The sequence below is a fragment of the Scyliorhinus canicula genome, chromosome 19, assembly GCF_902713615.1.
Source record: "Scyliorhinus canicula chromosome 19, sScyCan1.1, whole genome shotgun sequence".
Lineage (NCBI taxonomy): Eukaryota > Metazoa > Chordata > Chondrichthyes > Carcharhiniformes > Scyliorhinidae > Scyliorhinus > Scyliorhinus canicula.
The window spans coordinates 68,455,023-68,479,509 of NC_052164.1; the positions used below are offsets into that span (position 1 = coordinate 68,455,023).

Sequence of the window (24,487 nt, forward strand, 5' to 3'; positions counted from 1 at the left end):
GTAGAGGACGGAAGTTTACCACCTGGGGCTCGTGACGAGCAACAGTTAAAAGCAGGCCCAGATTAGGGCCTGGTGAGATAAGTCCTCCCAGCTAGGATTGCACTGGGAGTGAGATAATGTGTTATGCAGACCATTGTAAATACTTGTAAATAAATCTATTTTTAGATTACTGTCAGTCTCCTCTGCATCATTATTGTGTGGGACTGGAGTCACATATGGGGCCTACCAAGGAACTAGTGAACCAGTTGGGTTTCTACAGCAATCCGATGGTTTTTTGACTTCCAGAGACTTAAAATTGGAATAAAATTTTACAACCACCATTTTGGGATCACTCTCTGGATTATTAGTTCAGTAATAAAACAACACTACCATAATCCTTTTGTGAAAAGCCATTTATACTGAGTTATGCCGTGTGCAAAATAGCAAGCAGACAAGATACAAAACCAAAAACCTCAGTTAAATCTTACTTTTTTGAAGGTTTCCAGCAGGCACATACTGTTACCAAGGTAACGAGTAGGAAAATCCCGCCTGTGCAGAGGATAATGTATAAAGAACTCCGCCCTATAAAAAACACAAGATCACTGTCCTTTCAGTCTCTGAATTTTCAGTAAAAACATTGTAGTTACATTTTGAAAAACATTTCAAGAAAGGACCAAACTGCCCATCAAACCTTTTCTTTTCACACATTATTCTGTCAGAGAATCATCCTATTTTATAGTGCAGAAGAGGCCATTTAGCCCATCGTGCCTATACTGGCATTGTGAAAGTGTGATCTACTCAGTCCCATTCCGCTGACTTTTCCTGCTAACTATCTAAATTTTTCAAATATTTATCCATTTCCTTTTGAAAAGCTTTAAAACTTCTGATCCCAACACAGCTTTTGGTTGGGCATTCCAATGGCTCTCTGCATTCAAATAAAATTCTCCCAACCTCTCCCTTAAAATGTTATGCCCTTTAGAGTTATCGATGCATTGTCCAATTGTTCTCACTTTATCTTATCAGAACCCTGAAAAATGTTAAATATCTTCACCAGTTTTTCTCTTGACCTTCTCTGTGCTGATGAAGAGGGTCTACACAACTAATTGGGGCATCAAATCGCTGCAGTGATGTCACTGTGTGGGTGGAGCTGGGCTATGATTCTGTCTTTTACTTTTGTTTTGGGCTGGAAGCTACTTTGTGGCTCTGAGTTTTTTGGTTTTCTTTTCAGTTGGGAGCTGCATTCAAACAAAGAAGGTATATTTTTGGTCTCTCTCTCTCTGCATGCTAAATAATGTCTCCAGACCACTTGATAACATCAAATTTATTCCTGTTGTCTGTAAGGAATTCAAACCTACTGTTTTTGTAGAAAAAGGGTGTTTGGCTTATGGATGTTGTTAGGAAAGTTAGTAAGGGTTAACTATAGAGTACTGTATCTTTGGAGGGGGGTATTTGTCTTGGTAGTTGATTAGATGTTTACTCTGTGTTTATAAAATGTTAACTGGATTCATAGAATAAACATTGTTTTGTTTAAAAATACTTAAGATCTCTGTTGCATAACACCTGAAAAGTGGGTCCTTGTGCTCCTCATAACCAAAATCTATTAAAAGTTGTAGGTCAGGTGAACTCCATGATATACTTTGGTGTTCTCTAAACCCTGGCCCATAAAAGGAGTAATTGTAACTTGCAGCAATAGGTTAAAATTGGATCAGTCACTGTTATATATTTTTACCTATTTTACATCCTACTTGATATCTCCTTTATAAGTCCTATTGCACCCAATTCTCCACTTCACTTCACCTGTATATCACTGAAGTGGGCTGATTTAGCTCAGTTGGCTGGACGGCTAGTTCATGATGCAGAGTGATGGCAACAGCACGGGTTCAATTCCTGTACCAGCTAAGGTTATCCATGATGGCCCCACATTCTCAACCATGCCCACATTTGAGGTGTGGTGACCCTCAAGTTAAATCACCTCCAGTCAGCTCTCTCAAAAACAGGAGAGTAGCCTATGGTCCTCAGAGACTATGGTGACTTTCATTCAACTGTTGCCTCTATAAATATCCTACCCTGTTCCTTGCGTTTCCTCGATGAATTCCACTGACCTCCCAACCCCAACTGTGTATATAATCCTAGTTTCACACACTAGTTCCTGTGGTTCTTTGCTGTCCTCTTCTAGATCGATCGTGTACTTACTGTATACAGTCAGCTTCACTGGAGTACTTCGAGAGCTGCTGATAGGATTTTCCACCGTACAGCTATATAGATCATCGTCGGTTATGTGGACCCGTGTGATAGTCAGGGTTTTCTGATCACTGGACAATGAGAACCTTTCATCGTTGTCTAGGAGTTTCCCTCCTTTCAGCCATGTGTACATTGGTTTGGTTCCATTTTCGTGTGAACAATTCAACGTGACGTATTCACTCAATTCCAGTACTGTAGAGGATGACAACACCACTACGGGCTTTGTCACAGGGACTGAATAATATAAACAGAGAGCAGACAAGTGATCCAAGATATAACACAACAACAAATTGTGTTTTCTAAGCACCTCGAACTCAATAAAACATCCCAAGACGAGTAATCAGATGAATATTGACAGAGAGGCAAAAAAGGAGAAACTGGGGAAGGTGACTAAACATTTGGTCAAAAAGATACATTTTAAACAATGTGTTACGGGAAAGAGAGAGTTGAAGAAAGAGGTGGATAATTTTAGGAAGTAGGTCTCAGAACTACTGGCTTAGACAGCTGGAGGCACGGTAACCACTAGTGAGAGGAACGCAAGGATGAGTTCTCGGAGTATTCAGAATTGAAGAACATTACAGGGGTAGGGAGGACACAAGCACAAAGGATTTTGGACGAGGGTGATATTGAGGCATTGGTGGACTGGGAAGCAATGTAAGTCAGCGAGCAGAGGGGTGATGGCTGAATGGGACAAGGAGAAAGTTTGAATACTGGTAGCAGAGATTTGGATAAGCTGCAATTTATGGATGGTGAAATATTGGAAAGCAGCCAGGAGAAATGATCCCGCAGGTCAATGGGTTTCAGCAATAATCCGTGTAATTCAGGGAAAAAAGGGCTGGAGTTTACTAGCGGTAACCTGAAGAGAGATAGAACATAGAACATAGAACGATACAGCGCAGTACAGGCCCTTCGGCCCTCGATGTTGCACCGACATGGAAAAAAACTAAAGGCCATCTAACCTACACTATGCCCTTATCATCCATATGCTTATCCAATAAATTTTTAAATGCCCTCAATGTTGGCGAGTTCACTACTGTTGCAGGTAGGGCATTCCACGGCCTCACCACTCTTTGCGTAAAAAACCCACCTCTGACCTCTGTCCTATATCTATTACCCCTCAATTTAAGGCTATGTCCCCTCGTGCTAGCCACCTCCATCCGCGGGAGAAGGCTCTCGCTGTCCACCCTATCTAACCCTCTGATCATTTTGTATGCCTCTATTAAGTCACCTCTTAACCTTCTTCTCTCTAACGAAAACAACCTCAAGTCCATCAGCCTTTCCTCATAAGATTTTCCCTCCATACCAGGCAACATCCTGGTAAATCTCCTCTGCACCCGTTCCAAAGCTTCCACGTCCTTCCTATAATGAGGCGACCAGAACTGTACGCAATACTCCAAATGCGGCCGTACTAGAGTTTGGTACAGCTGCATCATGACCTCATGGCTCCGGAACTCAATCCCTCTACCAATAAAGGCCAACACACCATAGGCCTTCTTCACAACCCTATCAACCTGGGTGGCAACTTTCAGGGATCTATGTACATGGACACCGAGATCCCTCTGCTCACCCACACTACCAAGAATTTTACCATTAGCCAAATATTCCGCATTCCTGTTATTCTTTCCAAAGTGAATCACCTCACACTTCTCCACATTAAACTCCATTTGCCACCTCTCAGCCCAGCTCTGCAGCTTATCTATGTCCCTCTGTAACCTGCAACATCCTTCCGCACTGTCTACAACTCCACCGACTTTAGTGTCGTCTGCAAATTTACTCACCCAACCTTCTGCGCCCTCCTCTAGGTCATTTATAAAAATGACAAACAGCAACGGCCCCAGAACAGATCCTTGTGGTACGCCACTCGTAACTGAACTCCATTCTGAACATTTCCTATCAACTACCACTCTCTGTCTTCTTTCAACTAGCCAATTTCTGATCCACATCTCTAAATCACCCTCAATCCCCAGCCTCCGTATTTTCTGCAATAGCCGACCGTGGGGAACCTTATCAAACGCTTTACTGAAATCCATATACACCACATCAACTGCTCTACCCTCGTCTACCTGTTCAGTCACCTTCTCAAAGAACTCGATAAGGTTTGTGAGGCATGACCTACTCTTCACAAAACCATGCTGACTATCCCTAATCATATTATTCCTATCTAGATGATTATAAATCGTATCTTTTATAATCCTCTCCAAGACCTTACCCACCACAGACGTTAGGCTCACCGGCCTATAGTTACCGGGGTTATCTCTACTCCCCTTCTTGAACAAAGGGACCACATTTGCTATCCTCCAGTCCTCTGGCACTATTCCTGTAGCCAATGATGACCTAAAAATCAAAGCCAAAGGCTCAGCAATCTCTTCCCTGGCTTCCCAGAGAATCCTAGGATAAATCCCATCCGGCCCCGGGGACTTATCTATTCTCACCTTGTCCAGAATTGCCAACACTTCTTCCCTACGCACCTCAATGCCATCTATTCTAATAGCCTGGGCCTCAGCATTCTCCTCCACAATATTATCTTTTTCTTGAGTGAATACTGACGAAAAGTATTCATTTAGTATCTCGCTTATCTCCTCAGCCTCCACACACAACTTCCCACCACTGTCCTTGACTGGCCCTACTCTTACCCTAGTCATTCTTTTATTCCTGACATACCTATAGAAAGCTTTGGGTTTTCCTTGATCCTACCTGCCAAAGACTTCTCATGTCCCCTCCTTGCTCGTCTCAGCTCTCTCTTTAGATCCTTCCTCGCTTCCTTGTAACTATCAAACGCCCCAACTGAAACTTCATGCCTCATCTTCACATAGGCCTCCTTCTTCCTCTTAACAAGAGATTCCACTTCTTTGGTAAACCACGGTTCCCTCGCTCGACCCCTTCCTCCCTGCCTGACTGGTACGTACTTATCAAGAACATGCAATAGCTGTTCCTTGAACAAGCTCCACATATCCAGTGTGCCCAACCCTTGCAGCCTACTTCTCCAACCAACACATCCTAAGTCATGTCTAATGGCATCATAATTGCCCTTCCCCCAGCTATAACTCTTGCCCTGCAGGGTATACTTATCCCTTTCCATCACTAACGTAAAGGTCACCGAATTGTGGTCACTGTTTCCAAAGTGCTCACCTACCTCCAGATCTAACACCTGGCCTGGTTCATTACCCAAAACCAAATCCAATGTGGCCTCGCCTCTTGTTGGCCTGTCAACATATTGTGTCAGGAAACCCTCCTGCACACATTGTACAAAGAATGACCCATCTAATGTACTCGAACTATATCTTTTCCAGTCAATATTTGGAAAGTTAAAGTCTCCCATAACAACTACCCTGTTACTTTCGCTCTTTTCCAGAATCATCTTCGCCATCCTTTCCTCTACATCCCTAGAACTATTAGGTGGCCTATAGAAAACTCCCAACAGGGTGACCTCTCCTTTCCTGTTTCTAACCTCGGCCCATACTACCTCAGAAGAAGAGTCCCCATCTAGCATCCTTTCCGCCACCGTAATACTGTCCTTGACTAGCAGCGCCACACCTCCCCCTCTTTTGCCCCCTTCTCTGAGCTTACTAAAACACCTAAACCCCGGAACCTGCAACAACCATTCCTGTCCCTGCTCTATCCATGTCTCCGAAATGGCCACAACATCGAAGTCCCAGGTACCAACCCATGCTGCCAGTTCCCCTACCTTATTTTGTATACTCCTGGCATTGAAGTAGACACACTTCAAACCACCTACCTGAACACTGGCACCCTCTTGCGAAGTCAAATCTGTGCTCCTGACCTCTATACTCTCAATCTCTCGTACCCCAAAACTACAATCCAGGTTCCCATGCCCCTGCTGAATTAGTTTAAACCCCCCCAAAGAGCACTAACAAATCTCTCCCCCAGGATATTGGTGCCCCTCAGGTTCAGATGTAGACCATCCTGTCTATAGAGGTCCCACCTTCCCCAGAAAGAGCCCCAGTTATCCAGAAATCTGAATCCCTCCCGCCTGCACCATCCCTGTAGCCACGTGTTTAATTGCTCTCTCCCCCTATTCCTCATCTCACTATCACGTGGCACGGGCAACAACCCAGAGATCATTGTCAATGATTTTATTATGTTCAACCAGACCAACTGCGACAGAAATTGGTGATGGTGGGGGTTGGAGTGGGTTTTATGTTCCGGGGGGTGGGAGCGGGTGATTGTTCCAATGGCGTTCCCTTTATCTCGACCAGGAGTTGAAGGGAGCAACCTAATGGATTTGTGAAACGGGGAGTCTGGTCCAGTTTGCCAATTTAAGAAGCCAACTCTTTCCTTGTTTGTTTTGGTTCTACTGCAAGTGGACATGAAGTCAAGATGCGGCCTGATCTTTTAGCCATTACAAAACATTACTGATGTTTTCTGGTGTCTCTCACATCATAGTTGGACTCCAACACGAAGGGCTCTGAAACCCAATCCCGTCCTCACCTGGTGTCTGTAAATCTATATTGTACATGATGGATCAGAGCCTGTGAGTCAGGAGCAGGAACCAGAATTGATTCTTCTTCTTTCACGAGACCAAGGACACGAATCATAACTGGAGGCCCCCATTCATGGCAAAGTTACTCGGCACTGCCTGGGTGCACCATACTGAACAGGGAAACGGCGAGTTTGATCTCCTGCCTAGCAAGTTGCAGTCGGAGTGGTGTTACAGTGCATTACAATTACCTAGTGTCCCTGAGCTAGAAATGGGGAAAATCAGACTTTATCTTCCCATTCCAATTCTCTTCCCACTCCTAGCGGTGAATGAAGGCAGAGCTTCATCTGTTTCCATAGCTAGGAATTTCCAGAACAGGTCACTAGTCTGTCGCCAGGGGCTTATAGCTTTAGGGGAACAACTCAACATCAAACGTGGCTGACCAGGAGTCTCTCCCGCTCTTACCGCCAGCCATTGGCATGTTTGGAAGGATTTTACAGGCTGACACTCAACCAGTTTGGTCATGTAGCCATCAGTCCTGGGGTGGGACCCGAACCTGGAGCTTCTGGCTCAGAGGCTGGGATGTTACCCACAAGACCTCCTAGATTTCATCTTTGCCTCTACGTAAATTAAAATTAGTTTTTTGTTCTTCCTTCCCATCCATCGTAGCTGTATTTCATAATACTTTGGGAGGACAGAATCAGTCGAGATAGGCCTCTTCCTTCAGCTGAACCTCCCAACGGGCCAAGTGCTGGGAAATAGGGTTAAAGGAGATAGGACACGATGGGCCGAAGGGCCTCTTTCCATGCTGTAAAAACTCTATAACTCTATGACTATGACACCTAGACTCACATCAGGAATGGCTATTTTGTAGAGTGGGGGCTGGCCTTCAAATCGGTTTCTTTGGAAAAGCAGAATGGGAAAGTGGAGGGGAGAGTGGAAGCTGGTACAAATTCAGTATCAATCAGAGTATAGGTGCGCAGACAGCCTGACAACCGGAACACTTACTGTCAACAGTCAGATTGAGCGTTTTCACTGCAGCGGAGGCATCGTCTGTAATCGCGATCTCAACTTCGTACATCCCCTCGTCAGTTGGCTGCAGGTTGTGGATCAACAGGGATCCGTTGCCGAAGATCACGATCCGATCCTTGTACTCTGGCCGGAGCTTGCCCAGGATGCGAGTGCCAAATGACTGGATCAAAGGGATGGGCTTGTCTCTCTTTAGCTGCCACTGAACGACTGGAGTCTCGGAGCTGCTGGTTGTGTAATGTATCGAAAGTAAGACCGACCCTCCCACGATGCCGTGCGTGGTGTGATCTTGTGCTGTGATATTCACTCCGTCCGCTGGCACTAAAACAATAATGAGATATAAAGAGAAATGTTTCCAGCTGAACATCAGAAACAGGGTTGGATTGCCCACATGTCCATTAATTATTGTTTTCCAGTTTTGAACCAGCTGCAAACTTTCAGGTTAAAAAGAAAGAAGAGGCATTTATATAAAAGTTCTACAGCCTCAGAATGTCGTAAAGTGCATCAGAACTACTGATTACATTTTAAGATGTAGGGTGCAATTTGACGGGAAAAAAAGTGCCCGTTTCGACACTTGAGCATGTTGAGCGGGGTAGGTGCCAGGCACAACCCTGCTTTCAAACGGAACTCTGATTGTTTTTGCATCAGCGTGGAGCGTCCCCCAAAGGCCTCATGTACCTTCACTTCCTGAGTTCAGGGCACCATTTCTAAATGCTCCCCCAATCTCTTGAATCACCACAGTTGTCTCCAGACCCGTCGAACGCTCCAACTTAACAGTCAGGAGATCTTCGAGCCCTCCCTCACAGCACCTCATAAAGGCAGGGCAACCCTGGACCCGACCCCTGACGTGGACAACCAGGCCTGGGCACTTTGGCATTGCTAGCCTGGCACCCTGGCAGTGCCCCTACCACCCTGCCCATAACCCGACGTTAGGATAGAAGGATTTCAGATGAAGTTAGGCCAAATGGCCTAGTAGAAGGGAGGGAAGTGGCAAAAGCAGCTGATCAGTTGAGTCTTGATCTCAGTTACAAAAGAGATTCATGAGCTCCTTGAACTTAATGTTGAAGGTGAGAGTGGAGGAAACAGGGGAGAGGTAATTACGAAGTCGGTTTGCAGCAAAGGAAAGAAGCCAAGAATTATCTTTGCATCGATCCTGCAATAGTGAGCAAGCTCAGCAGCAGAGAGCTGGACCTAGTAGTGCTTTCAGTGGTCCAGCTAGATCTGACAGTGAAAGGTTAACTCTGCCAAATTCTTTCAATTCTGCATTCCTTGGATCTTAGGGAGCAAGGACTGTAAAAGGGGAATGGCCAGGGTGAAGGAGTGCAGTGGTTTAAGTGGGGACTAGGACATCGCAGGTGAGGAGGCCAGTGAGCAAATCAGTAGCTACAGAAATGTTCTGGCGAAGAGTGGACTGAAGGATGGTCAGTTGATTTTGAAAATGCAGAGAATTGAGGGTTGGTTTTTATCCCGGAGTAGATACAGAATGTGATCAGAGTGGGGCATGAGATAGGCATGTCACAGGATCGCAGAACTGTTCCAGCAGAAGGAGGCCATTCGGCCCATTACGTCTGCACCAGCTCCCTGAATGAGCAATTCCCTTAGTGCCATTCTCCCGCCTCCACCCCATGACCCTGCATATTCTGCCATTTCAAATAAAGGTCTAATTCCTTTTTGAATGCATCAATTGAACCCGCCTCCTTCATACTCTCAGGCAGTGCATTCCAGATCCAAATTCCTCGCTGCAGGAAAAAGGCTTTCCTTATATCACTTTTGCTTCTTCTATTAATTACTTTAAATCCGTACCCTCACATTCTAAATTGTCCTTAGTGTCCAGAAAAGGTTAGGTGGGGGTTACGGGGATGGATAGGGTGGAGGTGTGGGGATAGGGTGCAGGTATGGGCTTAGGTAGGGTGCTCTTTCTGAGGGACGGTGCAGACCCAATGGGACAAATGGCCTCCTTCTGCACTGTAAATTGTATGATTCTATGATTCCTGAATCTTTTACAACTGGGCACAAGTAGGCTTACATTAACAATGAAGTTACTGTGAAAATCCCTTAGCCTCCACACTCCGGCGCCTGTTTGGGTACATTGAGGGAGAGTTCAGAATGTCCAATTCACTTAACAAGCACGTCTTTCGGGACTTGTGGGAGTAAACCGGAGCGCCCGGAGGAAACCCATGCAGACACGGGGAGAATGTCCGATCCCTTCATATCCTTCCGAAAGTGCGGTGCATAGAACTGGATACTCTATCTAAGGCTGAACTAGTGACTTATACAAGCTTAACATAGAGTGGACTGAAGGATGGTCAGTGATTTTGAAAATGCAGAGAATTGAGGGTTGGTTTTTATCCCGGGGTAGATACAGAAGGTGAACAGAGTGGGGAGTGAGATAGGCTCTTGTACACCGTGCCACTTTTAATAAAGCTGAAGATCTAGGTTGTTTGTATATATCGGGAACAGTGAGGGTCCCAACACTGACCCCTGGGGAAATCAACTACAAAACTTCCTTCAGCCTGAAAAATATACATTAACCACTACTCTGTTTCCGTTCATTCAATCAATTTATATCCAGGTTGCTATCACCCATTTTCTTCCAGGAGCTGTAACTTTACTCACAAATCTGCTGCGTGGTATTGTACCAAATGCCTTCTAGAAGGGCCACCCCATCAACTTCTTCAAAAAACTCCAGCAGGTTAGATAAACATAATTTTCCCTGAAGCAATCCTTTCCTTAATTAACCCGCATTTCTCCATGTGACTATTCATTTTGTCCTGGATTATTGTTTCTAGAAGTTTTCCCACTGCCAAAGTTAAATTGGCCAGTCAATAGTTGCTGGTCTTATTGCTACAATCATGGAGGAGGCGGTGACATAGTGATAATATCACTGGACTAGTTTCTCAGAGACCCAGGAGGACAGGTTGAGTAGGTTGGGCCTGAATTCATTTGAGTTGAGAAGAATGAGAGGTGACCTTATTGAGACATATAGGATTCTCAGGGTGCTCGACAGGGTGATGCTGAGAGATTGTTTCCCCTTGTGGGAGAGTCCAGGACCAGAGGACCATAATCTCAGAGGAAGAGCGTAACAGACATCTACAGACGCTGAAAGATGCCCTCGTACGAACGGGATATGGCGCTCGACTCATCGATCGACAGTTCCAACGCGCCACACAAAAAACCGTACCGACCTCCTCAGAAGACAAACACGGGACACAACCGACAGAGTACCCTTCGTCGTCCAGTGCTTACCCTGAGTGGAGAAACTACGACATCTTCTTCGCAGCCTTCAACACATCATCGATGAAGAGGAACATCTTGCCAGGGTCATCCCCACACCCCCACTACTTGCCTTCAAACAACCGCGCAACCTCAAACAAACCATTGTTTGCAGCAAACTACCCAGCCTTCAGAACAGCGACCATTACACCACACAACCCTGCCATGGCAATCTCTGAAAGATGTGCCAGATCATCGACATGGGTACCACCATTACACGTGAGAACACCACCCACCATGTACGCGGTAAATACTCGTGCGACTCGGTCAACGTTGTCTACCTCATATGCTGCAGGAAAGGATGTCCCGAAGCGTGGTACATTGGTGAGACCATGCAGATCTGCGACAACGGATGAATGGACATCGCGTGACAATCGCAAGGCAGGAATGTTCCCTTCCAGTCAGGAACACTTCAGCAGTCAAGGGCATTCAGCCTCTGATCTCCGGGTAAGCGTTCTCCAAGGCGACCTTCAGGACGCGCGACAACACAAAATTGCCGAGCAGAAACGTATAGCCAAGTTCCGCACACATGAGTTCGGCCTGGATCTTGGATTCATGTCACATTACATTCATCCCCCACCATCTAGCCTGGGCTTGCAAAATCCTATCAACTGTCCTGGCTTGAGACAATTCACACCTCTTTAACCTGGGATTACCCTATCTCTGGATCTGTAAAGACTTAATTACCTTAAAATGCTCGCATTCAAAGCATTGTCTTGCATCTTTGACTTTGTTTGTATATATGTTTCTGGAACCTACCTCTTCATTCACCTGAGGAAGGAGTAGTGCTCCGAAAGCTAGTGATTTGAAAAAAGCCTGTTGGACTTTAACCTGGTGTTGTAAGACCAGCCCAGTCCAAAGCCGGCATCTCCACATCATAATCTCAGAGTCATGGGTCACCCAGTTAAGACAGAGATGAGGAGGAATCTCTTTTCTCAGAGGGTAACAAATCTGTGGAATTATTAATTGCAGAGGGCAGTAGAGGCTGGATCGTTAAGTATGTTTAAGGCTGAGAGAGACAGATGTTTAATCAGTGAGGGAATTAAGGGTTATGGGGATAAGGTAGGAAATTGGAGTTGAGGATTATCTCATCAGATCAGTTAGAATCTGATTGAATGGTGGTGGAGACTCAAATGGGGCAAAAGGGTTCAAATCCCATCTTGGCAGTTGGAATTTAAATCCAATTACTAATCTTGAACTGAAAAGTTAGGTTCAATAATGGTAACCATGAAACCAATTATTGGAAAAACATATCTGGCTCACTCTTGTCCTTTAGGTTGTCACATTGCCATTGACGAGGTCTTGTGGAGGAAGGTATAGCTAGAAGGGGTGGCTTTAGTTAGGCCTACACACACACACACACACACACACACATACTCTAATCCACACACTCTCCCCAACACACTCTAACCCCCCTCCCACACACACACACACACACACATACTCCCCCAAGGCACACACTTCCCCCCCACACACCTCCCCCGACACACACTTCCCCCCCACACACCACACACTTCACCCACACTCACTCACGCGCTCACTCACTCACACCCCACACACACACTCGCTCCCCCACACAGACATACACTCCCCCCCCCCCCCCCCACACACACACACACACACACTCACCTCTGGCACACACTCTTTCCACCTCCCCCCCCCCCAAACACACTCTCCCTCCAACACACACCTCCCCCCCGCACACAATTACTTCCTGTGGTGAATGTGATTCACACCAGATTATAATCTGTTTATACATGTGCCTATATGGTAAGTGCAATTGCACTACCTGACCTCCAGGGGGAGTAGCTCTGGGAATGCTCGAGAATTGTACTGGGCTTCTCCCTTGGTTCCGCCCAGGACTCCTCCTCCTGGAGCTGCTGTATAAAGCTCAGTGCCACATGGTCAGCCGGCCAGTTCACCGAAAGTTCAATGGCTAACCGGCTGGCTCTGTTGTGAGTATATTAAAACCGCTATTCTAATCCTACAAGCACGTGTCCGTAGAATTGTTGGTTCCAACACCTCCCATGAACACATTCCCCCCACATGCTCACTCTCCCCCCACACACACGCAAACTTCCCTCCACACACACTCTCCCCCACAGACACACTTTCCTGCCACGCACACACCCCCTCCACACACCCACAGACACTCACTCACCCCCACCCCACACACACAACCACTCCCCCAACACACACATTTCCTCACACACACACCCACTCCCCCAACACACACACTCCCTCCCACACACTCTCTCCCACAAACACATTTGATCACACACACACCCATTCCCCCAACACACACACTCCCCTCGCACACACACTCTTCCCCCCCACACACACTTCCCCCATACACTATCCTCCCCCACACACACCCCCATACACACACTCCCCCCACACACATACACTCCCCCCACACACACACACACACACTCCTCCCTCACACACACTCATTTCCCCACACACACACGCACTCCCTCCCCCACAAACACTCACTCCTTCCCCCCCCACGCACACACACTACATCCCCCCACACACACTCACCCCCTCCCCCATGCACACACACTACATCCCCCCACACACACTCACTCCCTCCCCCCACGCGCACACAACCCCCCCTCACACACACTACGCCCCCACACACTACCCCCTACACACACTACCCCCTACACACACTACCCCCCCACACACACTACCCCCCCTACACACACTACCCCCCTACACGCACTGCCCCCCCCCCCTACATACACTACCCTCCCACACACACACAGTATATTGAATGAGTTCATGCCAATTGCCTCTTCTAGGTTAGCCTGTTGTTCAGCTTTAAATGATACAGTAATAGATGGTTCAATGCCGCACTCACCTATCCTGCCGTACTGGATAGCAGAGGTGACTGCAGATTCTGAAAGGAAGGTACAATCGGACTGTGCACTGTTATGGCAGTGGTGGAAGAATGTCTATGAGGACTAAGTAATATATGGTTCCTTTACGAGCCCATCTGCTTCCTGTAGTTGATATTCTAATTATGAATGTATGTGAAACATGGTCAATGTGCTCTCCTGGAACAGCTTGTGGCGGGGAGAGTGTGTGTGGGGGAGGGAGTGTGTGTGGGGGAGTGTGGGTGTGGATCAGCTCTAGGAGTTGGTAGGAAATTTTCCTGTTTTATTTCTCTGAGTAACCTTTCTTGTGTAGCTCTTTTTGCATCCCCCATGAGATTACAAGACTCCAGGTTAGGGGAGGGCAGTGTCTGTATTGTGAAGGACAAGAAAGCATGATAATATCGGAGAGACCAGGAGGTATCCATCATTTCCATATGTTCACATGTCAATGGAATCTGGGAGATCTGAAACTCACAAATGCTTTCACCTCAGTAGGATAAAGTAAAAGCAGAAATACAGGGCGAAATTCTCCCCCCCCCCACGACGGGTGGGAGAATAGCGGGAGGGCCTTCCCGACTTTTTTGACGCCCTCCCGCTATTCTCCCGCCCCCCCGCCGAAATCCCGACAAGAATCGCTGCCGCCGTTTTTTTACGGCCGGCAGCGATTCTCAGCTGTTAGAAGGGCCGAAGTCCCAGCCCTTTACGACCTTTTTACGAACGGCAAACACACCTGGTCCTGCCGTTCGTAAAAACGTCGTGACAAACTCGCAAAAAATAACCATGGCACCGATTGGCACGGCAGTACCACGGCCGTGCCAAGGGTGCCATGGGCCCGCGATCGGTGGGCACCGATCGCGGGCAGCGGGCCCGATGCCCGCGCACTATTTGTCCTTCCGCCGCCCCGCAGTATCAATACGCGGGGCGGCTGAGGGGCAACCCGGCCCGCGCATGCGCGGGGTTCGCGCAAAAACGCGATGACGTCACCCGCGCATGCGCGGGTGGAGGCTTCTCACCTGCGCATGCGCGGCTGACGTCATATGACGCGTCAGCCGGCGCTAACTCCGGCAAGCGGGCTTAACGATTTTCGTTAAGCCCGACTTGTCGGAGCCTCCGACGTCGGGCTGCTAGCCCCGACGGGGGACCAGAATCGGTCCCCCGTCGGGAAGGGGCGCGATGCCGTAAAACCCGCCCGGGTTTTACGGCAGTTTTACGATTTCTCCCGTTTTGGGAGAATTTCGCCCACAGTGTTCCTGATTCACCCACGGTGTCAGCATTTGATTTAGGCAGTGGTACAATTGGGAGATATGGGAAAGGAAGGCAGGAAGGTGTGGAAAAGATTCAGGGTCCTGAGTAAAACCTGCTGGGCTTCTCTACAAGGAGCGGCACAGTAGCACAGTGGATAGCACAGTTGCTTCATGGCTCCAGGGCCCCAGGTTTGATTCTGGCTTGGATTACTGTCTGTGCAGAGTCTACACGTTCTCCCCCTGTCTGCGTGGGTTTCCTCTGGGTGCTCCAATTTCCTCCCACAGTCCAAAGATGTGCAGGTTAGGTGGATTGGCCATGCCAAAATATTAGAAGGGGTTACTGGGTTACGGGAATAGGGTGGAGGTGTGGGTTTAGGTAGGGTGTTCTTTCCATGGGCCGGTTGGAGGTTTCACTGTCAGTGGTATGGGAAGTGTTGAAGGTAGTGAGGGATAAGGTTATTTTCTTTTGTTTTGTTTTTAGCTTTTTTTATAAATTTAGCATAACCAATTAATTTTTTTCCAATTAAGGGGCAATATAGCACAGCCAACCCACCTGACCTGCATATCTTTAGGTTATGCAAGTGAAACCCACGCAAACACGGGAGAATGTGCAATCACATGGACAGTGACCCAGGGCCGGGATCAAACCTGGGACGTCGGCGCTGTGAGGCAGCAGTGCTAACCACTGCGCCACCGTGTTGCCCAAAGATTATTTGCATTATGCTTTTTAACGGAGTCGTTTCGGGAACACCCCCACACTGAGAGAAATTTCTGGAAGCAGCTGCAGAAAAACTGTGAGCTTGACGTGATTTGAACATGCAACTTTCTGATCTGGAGTCAGACACGCTACCGTGCGCCACAGAACAAGTCAGGTTATTTTGTTTAAGGCGCAGGTGGATAGGGAGGTGAGATGGAAATGTCAACGGTTGGTCGAGGAGATTTTGGAAGCAGATAGGAGGAATGTGAAGAACCTGAATCCAGGTCTTCTGTGAGAAGGAAGGAGCTACAGGCGAGGTTCGATCTTCTGTCGCCGGAGAAGGGGTTCGGCAGCTGGGAATAGCAATGAGGAGAAGGCCAGCCGCATGTTGTTGGGCCAGCTCTGCAGCAAGCAGCACCGAGGGAGATAGTTTGGGTCAGAGATAGGACGAATGAGCTGGGGGTGGCGCCAGAGCAGGTGAACAAAGCATTTGAAGAGTTTCACAGGGATGTGTATAGGTCAGAACCGCCAGAAGATGGCGAAGAACTGAAGAAACAGAAGAGCTCTTACGTGACTGGTTAGGGACAGTGGACTGGTCCATATTTAAGAACTCAGCGACCAACTTAAATGAGTATGCCACCACCGTCACAGATTTCATCAGCAAATGTGTGGACAACTGCGTGCCAAAGAAAGCAGTAGGTATTTTTCCAAAACGGAAACCATGGCTCAATCGCGAGATTGACTCTCTACTGAAGGCCAGGTCTGAGGCATTCAAGTCAGATGACCCTGACCCATACAAGAAATCCAGGTACGACCGCCGCAAAGCCATTCGAGATGCCGAGTGAGAATATCAGACCAAGCTAGAGTCACAGATAGACTCTCGGCGGTTGTGGCAAGGACTAAACCACATAACGGGCTACAAAGCGAAGCCGAGCAGTATATCTGGCAGCAGCGCACCCATCCCCGATGAACTCGATGCATTCTATGCTCGGTTCGAGCAGGAAACCACCGATCCGCTGTCGAGTGCCCCAGCAGCCCATAACATACCCATACCCACCATCACAGCTTCCAAAGTCAGACCGGCCTTCCTGAAAGCGATGGGCCCGTACGGGATCCCTGGTCGTGCACTCAGAGCCTGCGCGGACCAGCTGGCAGAGGTGTTCGCGGACATCTTTAACCTGTCCCTACTCCATTCCGAGGTCCCACCTGCTTCCAGACGACCACCATAATACTGGTACCAAAGAAGAACCAGACAACGTGCCTCAATGACTATCGTCCGGTGGCCCTGGCTTCAGTCGTAATGAAGTGCTTCGAGAGGTTGGTCATGAAGTGCATCACCTCCATAATCCCAGAACGCCTTGATCCACTGCAATTCACACGCTATCTCCCTGGCCCTACACTGATCCCGAGACCATCTTGACAACAAGGACTCCTACATCAGACTCTTATTTATTGACTACAGCTCCTCCTTCAACACCATAATCCTAGCCAAGCTCATATCAAAGCTCCAAAACCTAGGACTTGGCTCCCCGTTCTGCAACTGGATCCTTGACTTTCTGACCCACAGACCACAATCAATAAGAATGAACAACAACACCTCCTCCACAAGAAATGGCAAGAAACTTCAGAGAGTTGTGAACACGGCCTAGTCCATCACACAAAACTGCCTCCCATCCATGGACTCCATCTACACCTCCCGCTGCCTGGGGAAAGCGGGCAGCATAATCAAGGATCCCTCCCACCCGGCTTACTCACTTTTCCAACTTCTTCCATCGGGCAGGAGATACAGAAGTCTGGGAACATCCACAAACAGACTCCCAGTGCGGAGGGAAAGAGTGCCCCCAAGGCACAGGCCCGCCCGCTGATCTGTGGGCCCCGATTGCGGACCAGGCCACCGTGGTGGTCCACCCCGGGGACGGATTCACCCGCCCTTAAAGTTAAAGCCTGGAAGTTAAAGGCCAGGACAGACAGAGTTGTCATCTCTGGTTTGTTGACGGTGCCACGTGATAGCGAGGCTAGGAATAGGGAGAGAGTGCAGTTTAACACGTGGCTGCAGGAATGGTGTAGGAGGGAGGGCTTCAGGTATTTGGATAATTGGAGCGCATTCTGGGGAAGGTGGGACCTGTACAAGCAGGACGGGCTGCATCTGAACCAGAGGGGCACCAATATCCTGGGGGGGAGGTTTTCTAGTACTCTTCGGGAGGGTTTAAACTAATTTGGCAGGGGAATGGGAACCGGATCTGTAGTCCAGCAACTAAGGTAGACGATAGTCAGGATGCCAAAGCACACAGTGATGCAGTGGGGAAGGTAACAATGACAAAGGAGAGTACTTGCAGGCAAGGAGATGGGTTGAAGTGTGTATACTTTAATGCAAGAAGCATCAGGAATAAGGTGGGTGAACTTAAGGCATGGATCTGTACTTGGGACTACGATGTGGTGGCCATCACAGAAACTTGGATAGAAGAGGGGCAGAAATGGTTGTTGGAGGTCCCTGGTTATAGATGTTTCAACAAGATTAGGGAGGATGGTAAAAGAGGTGGGGGGGGTGGCATTGTTAATTAGAGATAGTATAACAGCTGCAGAAAGGCAGTTCGAGGGGGATGTGCCTACTGAGGTAATATGGGTTGAAGTTAGAAATAGGAAAGGAGCAGTCACCTTGTTGGGAGTTTTCTATAGGCCCCCCAATAGCAGCAGAGATGTGGAGGAACAGATTGGGAAACAGATTTTGGAAAGGTGCAGAAGTCACAGGGTAGTAGTCATGGGTGACTTCAACTTCCCAAACATTGAGTGGAAACTCTTTTTTTTTTTAAATAATTTTTATTGAATTTTTCAAAATACAAACATTTTAACCCCCCCTACATTTACATTTAAATTATAACAAAACAAAGTCAAACCCCCCTACTTAACAAGAAAAAGAAAAAGAATCCCCCCCCCCCCTACCCGCGCATCCCCCCCCCCCCCCCGCCGGCGAACCGACAGTCAGACCAACTTATCATTTCTAGCAGCGTCCTCGGGCAGGCCTTGCCCGTGCCACCGCCGCTACCGTACTTCCTTCGTCGTTTTCCCCCCTCCCCCCCCCCCCCTCCCCCCCTCCCGCCCTCCCCTCCCCTCCCGGGTTGCTGCTGTCATGGCCTCAGTTTCTATCTCTGATCCAAGAGGTCTAGGAAGGGTTGCCATCGCCTGGAAAACCCCTGCACCGACCCTCTCAGGGCGAATTTGATCCTTTCCAATTGGATAAAGTTTGCCATGTCGTTTAACCAGGTGTTAACACTCGGAGGCCTTTCGTCCCTCCACTGAATCAGGATCCTCCTCCGAGCCACCAAGGACGCAAAGGCTAATATTCCAGCCTCCCTCGCCTCCTGTACCCCCGGTTCCACCCCAACCCCGAAGATCGCAAGTCCCCATCCTGGCTTGACCCTGGACCCCACCACTCTCGACACCGTCCCTGCCACCCCCTTCCAGAACTCCTCCAGTGCCGGACATGCCCAAAACATATGTGCATGATTCGCAGGGCTTCCCGAACATCTAATACACCTGTCTTCACCCCCGAAAAAACCGACTCATCCTTGTCCCCGTCATGTGGGCTCTATGCAGTACCTTAAATTGAATGAGACTTAGTCGCGCACATGACGACGACGAGTTAACCCTCTCCAGGGCGTCTGCCCATGTCCCGTCCTCTATCTGTTCCCCCAGCTCTAACTCCCACTTATCTTTCAGCTCCTCTACTGGTACCTCCTCCACCTCCTGCATAATCTTATAGATGTCCGAGATCTTCCCCTCCCCGACCCAGACCCCTGATAGCACCCTATCACTCACCCCCCTGTCGGGGAGCGCGGGGAACCCCGCTACCTGTCGTCTGGCAAATGCCTTCACTTGGAGGTACCTGAACGTGTTCCCCGGGGGGAGCCCAAATTTCTCCTCCAGCTCTCCCAGGCTCGCAAACCTCCCCTCTATAAACAAGTCCCTCAGTTGTCTAATACCCGCCCTCTGCCAGCTCTGGAATCCCCCTCCTGTGTTCCCGGCGCAAATCTGTGGTTCCCTCTTAGTGGTGCCCCTATCAGACCTCCCACTTCCCCCCTGTGTCGCCTCCACTGCCCCCAGATCTTGAGGGTGGCCGCCACCACCGGGCTCGTGGTATACCTCGTGGGAGGGAGCGGCCATGGTGCCGTTACCAGTGCCCCTAAGCTTATGTTGCCGCAGGACGCCCTCTCCATGCGCTTCCAGGCTGCCCCCTCCCCTTCCATCATCCACTTTCGTACCATCGATGTATTTGCCGCCCAGTAATATCCGGAAAGGTTGGGTAACGCCAGCCCTCCACTATCCCTACTCCGCTCCAAAAAGACCCTTCTAACTCTCGGGGTGCCATGTGCCCACACATACCCCATGATACTACTCGTTACCTTCTTGAAAAAGGCCCTGGGGAGGAAGATGGGCAGACACTGGAACAAAAACAAGAACCTCGGGAGGACCGTCATTTTAACTGACTGCACCCTCCCTGCTAGCGACAGCGGCACCATGTCCCACCTCTTAAACTCCTCCTCCATCTGCTCCACCAGTCTGGAAAAGTTCAACTTGTGTAGGGTCCCCCAGTTCTTTGCCACCTGCACCCCCAAATACCTAAAACTTTTAACTGCTCTTTTGAAGGGGAGCCTCCCAATTCCCTCCCCTTGGTCTCCCGGGTGTATTACAAAGACCTCACTTTTCCCCAGATTTAATTTATATCCCGAAAAGTCCCCGAACTCCGCTAGTATCCCCATTACCTCCGGCATTCCCCCCTCCGGGTCTGCCACATACAACAACAAATCATCCGCATAGAGCGAGACCCGATGTTCCTCCCCTCCCCTTGTCAGTCCTCTCCACCCCCCTGAACCCCTCAGTGCCATCGCCAACGGCTCAATCGCTAATGCAAAGAGTAAGGGAGATAGGGGACATCCCTGCCTAGTACCTCGATGGAGCCCAAAATATTCTGACCTCCTCCCGTTTGTTACCACACTTGCCATCGGAGCTGAATAGAGCAGTTTTACCCACTTGATAAATCCCTCCCCAAACCCAAACCTTTCCAACGTCTCCCACAAGTATTCCCACTCCACCCTGTCAAATGCCTTCTCCGCGTCCAGCGCTACCACTATCTCCGCCTCCCCTTCCACTGCTGGCATCATAATCACATTTAACAATCTCCGAACATTTGTGTTAAGTTGGCGTCCCTTCACGAACCCCGTCTGGTCTTCATGGACTACCCCTGGCACACAGTCCTCTATCCTGGTTGCCAGGACCTTTGCTAACAGCTTGGCATCTACATTTAAGAGGGAGATAGGCCTGTAGGACCCGCACTGGACCGGGTCCTTGTCCCGCTTCAAAATCAAGGAGATCAGGGCCTGCGACATTGTTGGAGGCAGAACCCCCCCCTCGCGCGCCTCATTGAAGGCTCGCACCAGCACTGGACCCACCAAGTCCACAAATTTCCTGTAAAACTCCACCGGGAACCCATCCGGCCCCGGCGCCTTCCCCGCCTGCATCTGGCCTATCCCTTTAATTAGCTCCTGCAGCTCTATCGGCGCCCCCAACCCTTCCACCAGCTCCTCCTGTACCTTTGGGAACCCCAATTTGTCGAGAAAGTTCTTCATTCCCCCTCTCCTCTTCGGCGGTTCAGACCTATACAATTCCCTATAGAAGTCCCTAAAGACCCTATTCACCTCTTGCCCCTTCTGCACTACATCCCCACCCCTCTCTCTCACTCCCCCAATCTCTCTGGCTGCATCTCGCTTACGAAGCTGGTGTGCCAGCATCCTGCTCGCCTTTTCCCCGTACTCATACGCCGCACCCTGCGCCCTTCTCCACTGCATTTCCGCCTTCCTAGTGGTCAGTAGGTCGAACCTGGCCTGCAAGCTACGCCGCTCCCTTAATAGCCCCTCCTCTGGCGCCGCCGCATATTTCCTATCTACTTCTAGGAGCTCCCCCACCAGCCTCTCCCTTTCCTGCCTCTCCTTCCTCTCTCTGTGTGCCCTTATGGAGATCAGCTCTCCTCTAATCACTGCTTTCAAGGCCTCCCAGACCGTCCCCACCTGCACCTCACCTGTGTCATTCGTACCCAGATAGTTCTCAATGCCCGTTCTCACCCTTCTGCACACCTCTTCGTCCGCCAACAGCCCTACATCCAGGCGCCACAACGGGCGTTGGTCCCGCGCCTCCCCCATGTCCACGTCCACCCAATGTGGTGCATGGTCCGATATCGCAATGGCCGAGTACTCCGTGTCCTGCACTCTCGGTATCAGCCCCCTGTTCAATACGAAAAAATCGATCCTAGAGTACACTCTGTGGACGTGGGAGAAAAAAGAATACTCCCTCGCCCTAGGCCTACCAAATCTCCATGGGTCTACCCCTCCCATCTGCTCCATGAACCCCCTTAACACCTCTGCCGCTGCCGGCCTCCTATTCGTCCTGGAACTCGATCTATCCAGCCCAGGGTCTAACACCGTATTAAAGTCCCCTCCCATGATCAGGCCCCCTGCCTCCAGTCCCGGGATGAGGCCCAGCAGGCGCCTCATAAAACCCGCGTCGTCCCAGTTCGGGGCATACACATTTACCAGTACCACACTCTCTCCCTGCAGCCTACCCCTCACCATCACGTACCTGCCCTCCTTGTCTGCCACCACCTCTGCCGCCACAAACGACACTCTCTTTCCCACCAAAATCGCCACCCCCCGGTTCTTGATATCTAAGCCTGAGTGGAACACCTGTCCCACCCACCCCCTTCTCAGGCGGACCTGATCTGCTACCCTCAAATGAGTCTCCTGCAGCATTGCTACATCAGCCTTCAGTCCCTTCAGGTGTGAGAAGACCCTTGATCTTTTGACCGGCCCATTCAGCCCCCTTACGTTCCACGTGATCAATCGGGTCGCAGAGCGACCCGTCCCTACTCCCTGTCGATTAGCCATGTCTTGTCCCTTGCTCGCCCCGGGTCATCCCTTCTTTTCTGACCCGCTTCCCATAGCGATGGCCCCCCCCCCCCCCCCCCCCCCCGGCTCTCCCCTTCTCGTCCCTGGCCTTTCTAGCAGCAACCCGTGTCCCCCCCCAGTCCCCCCCCCTTCCCCCCCCCCCCCCCCCCCTGGCTAGGACCCCTCCTAGCCGCGATGTACCCCACATCGTACTCCCGAGAGTCAGCTGGTCTCCGCTGACCCGGCTGCTCCTGCCACATTCCGACTCCTCCCGGTTCACCCCATCTGCGCCCGTGAAAGATCCCCTTAAAACCCCCGAGAAAGACCCGCATAATCAACCCGCTCCCCCCCGTCCCGTCTCCCCAACTTAACGATATAAATACAAATACCCAATGGCACTAAATACATAAATACTTAACTACATACTTAAATAACAAAATAATTAACTAACTATCAACTAACCGCGTGCCCAACCATCACCCTCCATCAAACAGTATAAATAACCGCAGATAACCATAACCCGAAAAGAAAAAAAAAGAACCAAAAAACCCCCCCAAGCACCCAAAGAAAAAGGGTAAGAGGGGTAAATAACTAAGGGAAATTGGAAACGGGAAAAAACACCCCATAAGAAGCCAACGACCCACAATAGAGATTTCAACAGTACAAATATACAGAAACACCCAACAACTCGAAACCTTCAAAATATTCAGAAAAGTCAACCGTTCGAGAAAAAACACCCCAAACACTCCACGAAACTGTTACCCAGTTCCGACCTGGCCTGAAAAAGAAAAGGGCCACTTGCACAATCAAGAGTCCCCCGGCGGCTACGACCGCCGGTGCTCCCAGGTTTTAGTTCGTGTCCAACTTTTCCTCTTGTACAAAGGTCCAGGCCTCCTCTGGGGACTCGAAATAATGATGTTGGTCCTTGTAGGTGACCCACAAGCGCGCCGGTTGCAACATTCCAAATTTGATCTTTTTCGCGTGTAGCACCGCCTTTGTCCGGTTGTACCGGGCCCGCCGCTTTGCCACCTCCGCACTCCAGTCCTGGTACACCCTTACCGTCGAGTTCTGCCACTTGCTGCTTTTCTCCCTTTTAGCCCACCTCAGGACTTTCTCTCGATCACTTAGCCGCTGGAACCGCACCAGCACCGCCCTCGGGGGCTCGTTTGCCCTAGGCCTCCTGGCCATGACCCGGTATGCCTCTTCCAATTCCAGGGGCGCCGGACCGGCCCCTTCCCCCATCAGGGAGCTCAACATCCCCGCCACATATCCCGGGAGATCCGACCCCTCCAGGCCTTCTTCCAGGCCCAGGATCCTCAAATTTTTCCTCCTCATCCGAGTGTCCAGCTCCTCGAAGCGGCTCTGCCACTTCGTGTGGAGTGCCTCGTGCACCTCCACCTTTGCCCCGATGACTGTGGCCTCCTCCTCCCTCGCGGCCATCTCCTGCTGCAGATCTTTAATCGACGCCTCTTGGATCGCCTGGGCTCCCACCAACCTGGTGGCCGTCGCGTTCATGGACTCTAAGAGTTCCACTTTCATCTCCGTGAAAAAACGGAGGAGAGCGGCCTGCTGCTCCTCCGCCCATTTCTTCCACTCCTCCGGTGCACCGCCGGCCGCCATTTTGATTTTCTTCCCCCGCTTTTTTTGGGGAGCTGCTGCCGTTTTTCTTGCCGCTCCACTCCGGGTACCGACCATAAAATCGGTCTAGTTCTCCTCAGGGGACCTTCCCCCACCGGGATTCGTTTTTTCAGCGCCGTTGGGGCCCTCCA

At 49.8% G+C, this 24,487-nt stretch overlaps 1 protein-coding gene across 2 annotated transcripts in view; it reads right to left on the reverse strand.

The window, feature by feature from the left end:
- Positions 1 to 24,487, reverse strand: part of LOC119954212 (hepatocyte cell adhesion molecule-like) — a 98,118-nt gene that overhangs the window by 20,395 nt on the left and 53,236 nt on the right. For both annotated transcript variants that reach the window (XM_038779241.1, XM_038779243.1), the window contains exons 2-4: positions 7,667 to 8,008; positions 2,173 to 2,454; positions 468 to 561 (exon numbers count right to left, since the gene is read on the reverse strand). In XM_038779241.1, the coding sequence (XP_038635169.1) occupies positions 468 to 561; positions 2,173 to 2,454; positions 7,667 to 8,008 (718 nt within the window). The remainder of the gene's footprint in view (positions 1 to 467; positions 562 to 2,172; positions 2,455 to 7,666; positions 8,009 to 24,487) is intronic.